The sequence below is a fragment of the Muntiacus reevesi genome, chromosome 2, assembly GCF_963930625.1.
Source record: "Muntiacus reevesi chromosome 2, mMunRee1.1, whole genome shotgun sequence".
In the NCBI taxonomy this organism is placed as follows: Eukaryota; Metazoa; Chordata; class Mammalia; order Artiodactyla; family Cervidae; genus Muntiacus; species Muntiacus reevesi.
The window spans coordinates 29,648,194-29,661,705 of NC_089250.1; the positions used below are offsets into that span (position 1 = coordinate 29,648,194).

General features: G+C 36.5%; 1 protein-coding gene across 2 annotated transcripts in view; it reads right to left on the reverse strand.

Annotated features, from left to right (window-relative positions):
- Positions 1 to 1,533: 1,533 nt before the first annotated feature.
- MINDY3 (MINDY lysine 48 deubiquitinase 3) overlaps positions 1,534 to 13,512 on the reverse strand; it is an 86,305-nt gene continuing 74,326 nt past the window's right edge. For both annotated transcript variants that reach the window (XM_065921169.1, XM_065921170.1), the window contains 4 exons: positions 9,024 to 9,096; positions 7,072 to 7,159; positions 5,207 to 5,278; positions 1,534 to 2,520 (listed from right to left, as the gene is read on the reverse strand). In XM_065921169.1, coding sequence (XP_065777241.1) covers positions 2,371 to 2,520; positions 5,207 to 5,278; positions 7,072 to 7,159; positions 9,024 to 9,096 — 383 coding nt within the window. In that variant the 3' untranslated portion in view covers positions 1,534 to 2,370. The remainder of the gene's footprint in view (positions 2,521 to 5,206; positions 5,279 to 7,071; positions 7,160 to 9,023; positions 9,097 to 13,512) is intronic.

A 13,512-nucleotide genomic window follows, 5' to 3' on the forward strand; every position in this document is an offset into this window, starting at 1 on the left:
GTTAAGATTTCTTTATATATTCTGGATACAAATTCCTTATGAGGTAATGAGCCTTAAATATTTTCTCTCATTCTGTGGGTTGTCATCTCATCTTTTTGATGGTGTCCTTTTATACATAATTCTTTTAATTTTGATGAAGTTCAATTTATCTTTGCTACTGCTTTTGGTATTCTAAGAAACACTGCCTAACCTATTGTGATGAGGAAATTTTCTTCTTTTATAGTTTTAGCCTACAATTAGATCTCTGATCTTTTAAATTTTTATACAGAGCGTGAAGTAGAAGTCTGAATTCATTCCTTTGCATGTGAATGATTCTTTTTGCATCGCTATTTACTTTCAGTTTGTTTCTGAGATGAAAGCATGCCTTTTTAATTTCCAAACTTTCTATAAAGTTACACATTTGCATTTAAGCACTGCTTGATTTCTATCCCACAATTTTTGCTATCTGCTATTTTCAATATCATTCAGCAAAAAATATGTTCTAAGTCCCACTGCAATTCCACTTTGACCCTTGAGTTATTCAGAAGTGTGCTGCTTAATCTCCAGACTTTTGGGGATTTTTCTAGGTTTTGTTTTATGGTGTATGGTCTAGGGTTAAGTATCCCACATGGACGTGGAAAGAAAATGTTATCTGCAGTTGTCTGATGTCATGTTTGACAGTTGTCAGATCAAGCTAAGGTCCCAGTCATGGGAGTTAAGGCGCCTACACTCGCCTAGCTGGGCCTCCAGACTGAGAGGCAGACAAGCCACTCCCATCGTGTTTTGTTCAAACCCCTGAGCCATAGGCTTTATAAAATGATTATGTCATGAAGTTTTAGAATGGTTTGTTATGAAACAACTGTAAGAATAACAGATTTTATTGTAGACTCAATGTTTATGAATAGAATCTATGGTTTTTCATAATCCTTGTGGAATTTAGGAGCAGAGTTAGAGAACTAATTCTATTAATATTTTATATCCATTTGGAAATAAGCAAGATTAACCCAAAATACTGACATTTTACAGCTGTAACTGTAGTAGCTAGTATCACACTCCTAATACAGTGCTACCGAAAGTTGTTATATATAAAATTTGGGGTTTTCCTATGCTAAAATCTACTTCTTATCATTGTCAATGTATACAAAAATATAAATAAAACCCCCAAGAGATTTATAGAGGAAATACCTGTTGTTGAAGGTAAAGTTCAGTTCTGAAATTCATTAAGAGGCTATCTTGTCTGCCTAAGTGAAGTATTTTCTGGGTATTCACATTTCAAATTGCTGGGCAACAAAACTCCTGAAATATAGTAACTGCTCTCAAAAGTACACAGGAAGGGGCTTCTGTAACTTTGTCCACTGATGAAGACAGCTGTCCTCCAGGTTCTGGTGCTCCTGACCATCTGACTTACAGCATTCCTAGGTAGGTGCAAGGTTTGGTCTCCCTGTTGAGGTGCTGTGTGAGTCCAACAGGCATTTGTTCTGTGCTCTCAAGGCTACTGGGCAGAGTCATTTAAGAGTATGTTATTTTGAGCTATGAATGTAAACAAATCAAGGGTAAAGTTAAAGAAAAAAAGTGTTTATTTAAGCCATCAACTAGGATCATAATAAATAATGCAATATACTAATGTAATAACAGATGTTCTCATGCATTTATCACATTTATAAATATACAAGATAGCTGGCTTACAGGGCTGTTGGGACAAATTTGGAAAATGTGTAATTGGCAATACAGTGAAAGTTAACAGTGTTAAGACTATCAAACAGATTCTCTTTCCTATCATTTTTTAAAATACATCCTCTATATATCTGTGAATAAATGGTAATGTTCCCTTATAGTTTCTACTTTTTATACACATGCCAGAGCTAAGCCAATTGTCAAAGATCCAGGTTGATACTTTGTTATCTATCAATATTTCTAATGGAAACCAGATTTTAGAAATAATGAAGGTAAAAACTCTTTTGCATTTCAATGTGGAGGCTGATGTATTGCATGCCAGAATCACTTAAACAATAAATGGTGCCTGAATGAAATAAAATCCCAAAGTAGAAGTCTATAAATAGTAACTTTGATACTCAATATAAAAATGCTATTGTAATATGATGTCTGTAATTTGGCAAATGACCAAATTATCTGACTGCAACAGTGATGAACTTTGATTAAAGCTTAGTTTTGCTAGTAAATTTCACATAAAGAATTTAAATAGGGTAACCTTTAACATAAAGCTTTAAAACAAATAATTTAAACATATCTTAAACACTGAAAATGTGTCTTTAATTGTTATTTACAGTTTATCAGTGATACCAGTGTATAGCTTCATTGGGCCACTCGCCAGTCTTGCATCCTTTTTTCAACATCTGCTATTACAATCTTCTTTATAAATACTTAGGCAAATCAGTTTAGTGAAGGAGAGCGATCTGTGGTCCAGAGTAATTCAATGTATGGCCATTTGGTTTGGAGACAGCGTTTAATGGGCGTGTCATCTGTCTGTAGCAGGGGGTCTTCAAACCCCATAACAACTGCGGTTCCTTCCACATACATTACCTATTGAACAGAAGCAAGCCACCGAGGTCAATCAATACTCTTAGCAAAGTCTTATGAGGGACTTTTTCATAGACTAGCAAACAGGGTACTGTGTTTACAATTCGGGGTTTTAAAAATCACAAAGAATGTACTGTTTCTGATAAAGAAGATGCTATTTCTAATAAAAGAAAATTCATTCTTCAAATGTTGCCACCTCATTCAAATGCTGCCTTATTTCAGATAAAAAGCTGTAATAAAAATACAGCTATATATTCTGAGAAGGACTTATAATGAAAGCAAAGTGCTGAATTTCCAGAACTGGAAGCAAGTTGAATATTTGTCAATGAAATTTTCTGTTATTGTATTAAATACTTCTGAAGTGCTCTTCATTTTGGTTCAGCCCAAAAAATCAGGAGAAAAAAAGATTTCAGTCAGAAACAGAAATCAAACAGTAGGAAAAGGTTGATGGATAAAAAACTATGTAATTGATATGCAGTGGCAGGTGGACATCAGAAAAAGGTTTTATTCTGATTAATTAAAAAAACTTAAAGTAACATACTGACAATGAGCATTTATAAGCACTCATTATATACATAAAAGCATTGTCATTAATTTCTCTTGATATCAGGAGATTCTAATTGCATAATTTGAAAGACAACAGAATAAGCCTGCTGTGTTGAAAAGTATGTATAATGATTTTCACACTCAGTGGCTGATACACATGATTTTAATTATGTTCTTCCAAGATAAAAGCTATAAACTTAGCCTTAAGTTGGCGTCTCCTTAAAAAACATTAACTACAGGACTGGAGTATTTTCAATTACTAGGCCAGGTACTTTGGTTTCTTAATTAGGGTCTAGTTTTGATGGAGTAAGTTTACTATTAAAACCCTAAGTAATCATGCTTTTAACACTCTAAAGCAAAACTTCTTATTCTGAAAAATTGTCCACCAAGCATATAACAGGTTATCATAATAAACAAGACCTCTTCCATAAGAAACTTTCCTTGCTCACAGCGTTACAGCAGAAGTGCTCGGGGCTGAGTACTATGATCATCTCTGTGGCCTCACCAGCCTGGGCTGCCCCAGTGGGTCAGACTCCCTTCCTCTTGGCCAGCCTTCTCCTGCTGCCAGCTTCCTCAGGTATTTTTAATAGTATCTTCTATGCGGTCTGCCACATTTCTAGCTCAGAAGTAACTTTATGGTATACCTTTGCAGCTTAATGGTATAACACATGCTTTGCATTCTAATTCTTATGTACTGTTGTCAGGTTAATAGTTCATCTTTGATTTCTGATCTTTTTGTTAGTCATGTCAGACATCTGTCATGAGCATAACTTAAAAACTTACTATACACATATAGTGTGGGCAAGCAGACCAAGGACAGGACTGGGTTTCAGGAACTCAGCTCCAGTCCCTGCTCTGCCAGTGACTGGCCATGTGACCCTGGGTGAGTCGCTTAATCTCCCTGTCCCAGAGGCTTCATCTGTAAAATACAGATAATATTTGACTGATCTACCTTGCAGGGATTGTGTAGGCAAGTAACTACTTTGTGACTACAAAGTACCTTCTAGGACAAGGCTACACAGAATTTACATCTAGATGAAGCGCTCATTTACACATTAGGACCGAACATAAAAGTTCTGTTATTGACAATTTCTATTTTTCACAATAGGTATCAATCAATTATCCTCCTATGAAAAGATGTTTGGCCCTAATTTAGTAAAAGTTCTAATTTATATTTTGTTATGAAAACAAAAGTAAATTTTAGGGGCAGGCTTAGATTTGCTCTAATGCACATGGATGATCTGTTTTCTGTAGCCATCCTTGGTATATCAGATACACATGAAGTCAGCATGGGTACTTTAGATTAAAAAGGCATGTTAGGGCTTATTCCTTCTAATATGAGTTATATCTACTGTGACTCTTACTGGAATAAATGCAGAGTAGATATATCTTATGTGTTGCCAAGCTCATTAATCAAAGAGGGTGAACTGGCAAGACCAAACTTCTGCTGTAGAGCAGGTGAGTACATCTGGAAGTGAAGCACCCGTGGGCCCTTGTCCGAGATTCAAGAAGGAAAGATAAGAACACAGTGGGTGAGCCACAGGCTCGGAGGGAGACACCTAGCCTTTGCTCCAGCTCTGCTGTTTCCTGGCCGCCTGACCTTGCTAAGCTGCTTCCTTCTCTGTGCCTCAGTTTCCTCCACTGTAAAATGAGAATATGCAAGAATACTTAGTTCATGGGGTGGGGTGAAACTTTGGAGAAAACACAGTGCTGATGAACACGAAGTGTTGATGACAATTCTAGGTACATCCTCAATAAATGCTCGCTGTGATGGTTATTAATTTAAATCCTTTCAAATAGTGTTTTTTTTTTTTTTTTAAATAGAAAATCTCCCTCTTATCCCTTCTTTCTTCATTTAAGTGGACCAGTAACTTCAGTGTACTAAACTTGATTCTATAATATTTGCACATCAAGGGTAACAACATGTATGTAGATGGAGTTACCTTGTCACAGTGAAACCACTACTCCAAAATTCCAATGACGCTCTCACTGAGTCCAGGTCTCAGATAAGCTGTGACAGTAAAGAGACTCCTAGAATAACCTCCTTGCTTAGGCAGCAGTTTTATGGGACTCAGACATTGTTAATACATACTCCTGTATTTTATCAACTCAGGTGAAGACAAATTAAACTGAGTTATCATACCTTTTCATTGTAATTTGACTGTTTCAATCCATTGTAGTGGTAGACAGTAAAAGACTCTGGACCACTGGAACCCTATATTATAAATAACCAACAATTAAAACTGTAAATCTTTATATCAGGCAATTTCTAACTAGCAATTGAAAGTAAAATGGAAGCTTCTTAATTCCAGACTTTGATTAAGGAATCAGTTGACAAAGCAAGAAACTTAGATTTATGTACTTAAGTACTATAAAACCTAAAAGCTGAAATAGTCACACCTGGGGATGAGACTTGGCCCAGTCCCAGAAACTCCTGGAACCCACCTTCCAGGCGCCACCTCTTCTATCCCTCAGCTATTCTGAGCTACTCTTTCCTGCTCATGTTTAGTGCATGCTGGGATTTGTAACCAAGAATCCTAAAAATGTAGGACCTAAAAGCTGCTTTTCCAGTCTTGTCACCAACCACTCACCTTTCTAAGTTGTCTAAGACAAGCATATTCCTCATCTTCCCATGAAAAGACCTTTTGTTGTCAGCTCTGTGCACATTTGTGATTTTTTTTCCGCAACTTCTCTTGTTTTACAAGATCTAGTTCAAATCTTACTTTAAGTTTTCCTTAAATATACTAATTGGACTTCCAGTTGTCTCAATAATTTGTGCATCACATTTTAAAAGAGTTGATATTTTTAATTGTTTTTAACTTTTCACGTCGAGAATCTAAGCTGTTTTTTGTATCCCACACAAAAGCTTTATAAGACATATATCAACCATCTTAATTTATACATGAATCAGTGCAATTACTTAGATAAATGATTTGACTGGATTTTCAGAGTTAACATATTTTAACTTACAAAATAAATATTTTACTGCAGTTCTAGTAACAAGTGGTATAAAATAAATAGCAACAAAAGGTAGTGTAACAGTGCTAAAAATGCTTTGTCTCTGGGCTTAGACAACATACACTGGATCCTGAATTGGCCTCGTGCTAGCAGTATAACCTTAAGTCATTTTTTAAGTTCTCTAATCTTCAATTTCCTCATTGGCAAAATGGGGGAAAAATAATACACAATTTAGAAGGTACACAGTATCTCATGCATAGTACATGCTTATTAAATGGTAGCTGCTTCTGCTATTCTTACTGTAAACCATGCTGGTATCTGATGAAATGATCACAACACACCTTGCTAAATAATTTGAAGGAGTGGTAAAACCCTACACTCTGACAGCAGGAAAAGTAAGGGTAGGCTGTAGAATTAGCCAGTGACATAGACATGACTGGAGCATACTGAGACTGGTATAGATGCTTTAACTGAGCTCCGGTTGCAGCCAGTGGAAGACATGTCCCAACATGAAACAGCACAGTTCCATTCAAAGGGTCTCCTTTAATGCAACTAAAATTCTCCTGGGACACAGGAGCACTGGTAGGAGTTCACACTACCTACAGGCTATTTTACCTTCTTTGCTAGAGAAAAAGGTACAAACCTTTCTCAAACTTTCTTTGAGAAAGTTCTAAAGATACATACCAGTCTGTTGAAAATAGCTAACTGAGAGAAGTTACCCAGGGGCAGGAGGGGATTAAGAGAATCTTTCTCTTTCTATTCCACATATTTCTGAATTTGAATCTTCCTTTAGAAAACAGTATCAATGTGTCTGTATTGGTGTATATACTCTCTTTCACCACCCCTATCCTTTAATCAAAATTTTACATTACTGTATTGGAACACACATGCCCTTCTAGCCTCTTGGTCTGGGCAAGTATTTACATAACAGTGCTTTCGTAGTCTAGTATCTGCATGTTAGAACATGTTTAGTAGGAAAAAAATGCTGAAACAATCATATGATCATCCCAATAGAACAAAACAATAAATGTATTTCTTCAACTATGTTACCTGATCAGGAAAAAATTCTTGAAGAAATGGACCCAATAATATGATTCCTAATCCTTCTGGATCTAATTTATTCTTCATGAGATTTATACTATGGAGAGAGAAAAAAGAAAAACAGTGGATACCACAGGAAAAAAAAGCTTATTTTTCTTCTTTCATGATTAAATTACTGGTACTGCAACACATTTGACTGCCAAAAATCCGGAGAGCTGTTCTTTTTTAGACCCTTAATGACAAATACACAGGAATGACATCTAATTTGCCAAAACTTGGTTATTTTTAAACCAGAGTAATCTGTTACTATTTAGAATTTAAATTATGATGATGACTTTGGAATATTGTTCCTTATTAGGTAAAGTAATTTAAAAACCCAGGCTCGCTCATAAAAGCAGGCCTATAGCCTCTCAAAGGCACATTCCCTTTGCTTCATAGGTATGCCTGAATTTAGCTACCAAATGAGGCATTTAGGCATAAAAATAAACATTTTTTTCTTTTACGTTAAAGAGAAAAAGGAACAGTGTCAAAGGCAGTGGTACATCAGATAATCAAAAAACATCTCCTGAAAAGCTTACTTTTAAGAACCAAATGAGGTGGAGGCTTAAAATTCTTGGACAGTGTAAACGGAAGGTTAAAAAAGGTAAGACAATTCTCAAAGAGCTAATAAAGTATACTGAATTTCGGAAGTGGCACAATTGTTGTTCCATGATCAGTCTGGAGCAGCGCTTGGCAGAACCCTTACCATTTGGTGTCACTGAAGTTGCTAAAAGTATGTGTAGAAAGAAGGCAGAGAAGAGTGGAATGCAGTTTAAAGAGTTTTAAAAATGAAAATGGTCTTCTCAGAACATTTTTTTCTCCATATTACCTCTCAGGTTATAAAGATAACTTTTTATACAGCTGACCCTTGCATAACATGGGTTTGAATTGCCAGGGTCCACTTAAACACACACATATATTTTTCAATCAATATATACACATATCATAAATAAATTTTTCTTATGATTTTCTTAATAAGCTTTCCTTTAGCTTACTTTAAGAATACAGTAATACCTATGTCATGTTGTGACATGAAACAAATGAAGACACAGTCATATTTACTATATTTGTTAATCCTTAATAAGGTCCAGTTAGTTTATGGCCATCAAATATTATAAATGTGACTGGACCAAAGGACCAAGTGAGTAACTGTCCAATCTTTCAGCTATTTCTAGAAAAACAATTTGACTCAGCTGTGCTAACTTTAATAACTGCCTTTTTCTCCTTTCCCATTTTAAGACTTGCTAGTAACCAAAATTATCTGAGTCAAGTCTCTCTTGCGTAGTACAGCAATGTAAACAAAAAGCTCTCCACTTGGTAATCAGTTGAGAAGAAATATGGTAGTTATTATTATACCATTTATTGGACTGGTTCAACTGTCTCTGAATTTCTCCTCTTTAAGTTGGAATCACCCATTATGTCTACTAAGAAAGGGTAACATCCCAGCTCTAGGTGGTGAGATTGAGACATTATTTCACATGTGATTAGTTTGCAAATGTTTATACATATTTCATACTTTCAAAGAAAATATAGCCAAACTAACTGAAAACAGAATAGGATCAAGTTCTAAAAACTGGGTATACCAATATGTTTTGGGTTGCTTTTGCTGAATCCTTTCCTTAAATGTTTGTTAGCTAAAGCTTGTTCACTGTCAGATACACTTTCAGAAGAAGACAAAAAAAAGGAAATGTAGATCAAAGGTGATTTTTAATAACCTATATTTGATCAATATATTATGTATTTGATTAAAAGATGTGTCCACCTAACTAGAGAGATATCTTCCCATGGATAATAAAAATCCCAAATTTATCAAAGTTATAGATGTAATGATGTACATTATTAATGAAGACAATGGCCACGTGCTGCAGTAAGAGTCCTCCCTCCCTCCCTCCTCACTAAATAACACTTTGTATGTATCTTACTATTCAGGATCTGAAACGAGGTCCAATGCTTTCATTACATCTTCTAGAAGTGAGTCAGGTATGAATCCATTATCTGAGAAAAAATATTACAGAAACAATTTAGATAAAGTTTACTTTAAGAAATGTTATTATTGCTGATCACAGACGCCAGTGAAAAGTCAGTAAATGAGGGACACAAAGAGTTAAGGAATAGCATATTAAGTTTATTTTGGGCACAATGTCTATTATTATTAGGTTCTTTTTTTCTGTTAGTGTTCTTGAGCACAAAGGCAAAGATTTATTTTCAAGGTTAGTTTCAAAAATAACCACATGACTTCTACCTGAGAACACCAAGGAAACATTAAAGCCAAATTACTTCTTTTTTTTTTTTTTTTTTTTTTTTTTTTTTTTTTTTTTTGCCAAATTACTTCTTAAACAGGCTTACAAAGTTAAATGATGTAAGTTTTTTCTACTTATGTTTATAACAACTATTTATTAATTAGGTATATTTTCAATAAATAATGTAAACTTTTAAATTCCCTTTAACAAATCCAATAATCCTTTACCAATAAATTCCTCTTTTTACAATGTTATGTAATTTTTTGAAAGGATGTTCATGATTGATTGCTATTTAGATCTCTAACAATATAAGATCAAGAAAAGATATCTCTTGATTTAAATCAACAGACCTGACTTAAAGCCAAAAAAAAAAAGGTTGGGATGCAGGGTAGAATCAAATGTTGATGAAGACTAGTCCATAGAAAATACTCCTTTTCCGGGGCTCAATGAGGATGGTAAATGGCCCAAACTCAGATGATGCAATAGAGCATGACACACAAAAAAAGCTTGTAGGGCTGTCTGAAATCACAGTGCTTTTAAACAAGCAAGTTGTTGATTCCCTTAAATGTACAATGCTTGAGTTCCTCTACCCATTTACTCATTCCTGAAGACTGTCTTGGCTTTTGATCAGCTTCCAACACAATACCCTTTTTCAGGGATTAGGATAATAGTAACACCATACCCTTTTTAGGGATTAGAATAATAAAAAAAATAAAAATCTTGTCCTGGAAAACGAGGTGTCCAGAAGTCCCGCTTCTGTCATCAAACCACAAAATAAAGCATAGCTGCTCTTTCTGGATGTAGTGTGTACTGTCTCTACCAGAAAGCAAATAGAGAAGTTATGATTTTTTAAAGTCTTTTCGTAAACCTCATAAGCTTATTCATATGAAGACTGACTGGCCTTGACTAAAAGGCTGAGAATCATTTAGGATAATTAAAAATTTTCCTAAACATAATTTTATAAAGTGGGGGTTTAGAATAATTCCAGTTTGTCAAGTTACCAATAATTTACAATATAGAGAATAAAGAACTTGTTTGAAGGCACCTGTGAAAATATTCCAGGCTTTGTAAGCCTAACTTGAGTTTGAAAGGTAGACAATAGTCACTCATTTTGCTTAGTTAGGTCACAGCTAAAGGCTTAGCATCTCCAAATGTAAAACAGGCTTTATCAGGTCTCTGGCAGACAGAAATAGTTCTGTGTTTATGGGTCATCACATGTATCACTCGACACAGGCAGTGTGTATTACAATATTCTTCTGATGCACCGAATGAATGGCAGGCAGCCTTATCTCTTCTTACTGTAACTGAGACTCCGCTCCCATCCTCAGAAAAAGCTAACTGGCTGTATAAGATACAAACAACAACCAGGAAAATAATACAACGACCTCCTTAACTCAAACATCATTTACCTCAAAACTTAACCATTCCGAAACTTTTTTAAGCGGCCTATCAGATTTACAGCTTGTAAACACGCAGCACAGCAGGGACTATAAGCCAGTGACTCTATTTTTTTTATACATACAGTATAACTAGAGACTGGAGAGCATTGTTTCAATACCTCACAGACTTTTTAATACACCCAAGATCAGAAGAGGATATTTGGAATTACCTTTTTAAAACACTGATTTTGAAGTTACTTTATTCTTTAGCAGTCATTCATATCAAGACAAGTTGTTTAGAAAAAGAAGCCTTAAGTCTAACCAGATGAAACTCATGCCATCTAGGATTTAGTTGGTTGGTTCCGCAAAGAATATGAAAATAGAGACACAATGATAAGATGACCTCAATACCAACAGCAGAGGAAACCTGAGAGTCAATTGTTGACTTCTCAAGCTGTTCTTGCCTGGAAAATTCCACAGACAGAGGAGCCCAGTGGGCTATAGTCCATGAGCTACAGTGCTGGTGGGTTGCAAAGAATCAGACACGATTGAGTGCGTGTGCGCGCGCGCACGCACACACACACACACACACACACACACACACACACACACAGCAGAGTGCACACACACACACACACACACACAGCAGAGCGCACACACACACACACACACACAGCAGAGCGCGCACACACACACACACACACACACACACACAGCAGAGCGCGCGCGCGCGCACACACACACACACACACACACACACACACACACACACACACACACACACACACACAGCAGAACTGAGAAGCAGGAAAAAGGATTATGTGAATGCACCAGTAATTTAACCACACGAATATAAAACAGACTTGTGCAGGCGTTCTACCTCAGAAGAATGGGGAGGATGAGAGGGGGCACTGTGTGTGACAGTGAGCTGGTGAGCAGCTACAGAGCCAATATTCACATACAGTTAGGTTGTGTTTTAAGACATTTGAAAAGGAGGGGGAAAGCTGTTTGTTTACAAATTTAAAAGAGTTTTGCTTTTTAAAAACCAGTAAGCAGATGCTAAGAAGTGCCCAGCTCCCAGAGCATGAGAGGAGGGACACAGCATCGGGCAGTGCCGGGAAGGAACGAGAGAGTGGAGTGAGTAACAACCTGCTGGGTACAATGAGTGAGAAGAAGTCAGAGCTGGACATGAAGGAAAAGGAAGCACCCACTGTGATTCCTACTGGGAGAACCTGCAGAAGACAAGGGGAACCTGGCAGGTCTGTCTTAGCAGAGGCTGAAGCTGACAGAGAGCTGCAGGAGAAGAGCTGTGTCAGGAGTTCAAGCGGGCGGAGGAGAGCTTGAGAGGAGGCAGGACCCAGCATTGGGGCTGTAACATATTCAAACCTCTGTAGATAAGAAGAGTAAAGTTTCTTAGGAACAGAGGAGAAAACCGAGAGCTAGTTATTGTTTAGTTACCAAGTGGTGTCTGACTCTGTGACCCCATGGACTGTAGCCCACCAAGCTTCCCTGTCCATGGGATTTCCCAGGCAAGAATACTGGAGTGGGTTGCCATTTCCTAGAAGAGATCTAATTGAGGAGAATGTAAATGCTGTTGGTTTTATTCAATAAATTAATAAATTACTATTAAATGTTGTACTTTACCTATTATTATTATTCATGCTTTAATAACATAAACAATTTAGTAGAACTCTTAGTGGAGAAAATATGTGACTTTGGCCCTAAGGCAAGGTCCAGGCGTTTTCGTGGTTGCTTTTGCGCTGGTCTCCTGTCCCATGTCTCCCTGCTGCTTTGCTTCTCCGGCCCCTGGACGACAAGGAGGACAGCCCCAGGACCAGCACAGGGCTTGACATAAGAAGTTGCTCAATCACAGCTCTGACATTCAATTATTCAAGCTAATCCTAACTTTAGACTTACATAAACTGCTCTGTTCGGGTACCATGGTTCAACCAAAAACAGCTTTGTGAACTGTACCTATAAGTTTGGAAAGAAACGAGTAGTTGATTTCTGGCCTATCTTGCAGAACCACTTCACCTTATGTGATGGGAAAGTTACAAAACAAACTAAACAGGGTGCAGAATACAGAAAAGAGTACTATGGTGGGGGTGGGGATCAAATTAGTAAGTTAGCTGTTTAGTTTGTGACTAAAAATGAAGAATTTTCTATCTTTAATCCAACTTCCTAGAGTGGACTCTATAGAGCTAAACAATAAACAGTGATACTCAAATGAGAAAGTGGAGTTCATTTTCTCCATGGTAAGCTCCAGGAGCTGGTGATGGACAGGGAAGCCTGGTGTGCTGCAATCCAAGGGGTTGCAAAGAGTTGGACACGACTGAGCAACTGAACTGAACTGAAGGTAAGTAACAGAAAGAGACAGCTTTTCTAAGATGACTGAACAAGTTTTGTTTACTTCTTAACTATTCAGATTATAGTCCTGCTAAGTTGTCCCACATAAAACTATATAGATGAAAACTACTTTATATAATTAATAATTTTCTCTAATTAAAAAACATAACAAACTTATTTTCCTATGTATTCCTTAGGACTCCATTCAGAAAAACCACCACTGATCATAAATTGTGTTTTCGTATTGACAATAAGATAGTCTAATTTTCCTTGTAATTTAGTAAAACCAAATGGAGTCTGCTACCTCATTAATGATGGAAAAAATTGAAATTGTAAAAAGCAAACAAATCTACTACTTGTGACTGTAGATACTAAACTTTGGTTTTAGTATCTTTGTATTCCTGATGGTTCCTTCCTTTAAAAAAACAAAACAAACAAAAAGAAAA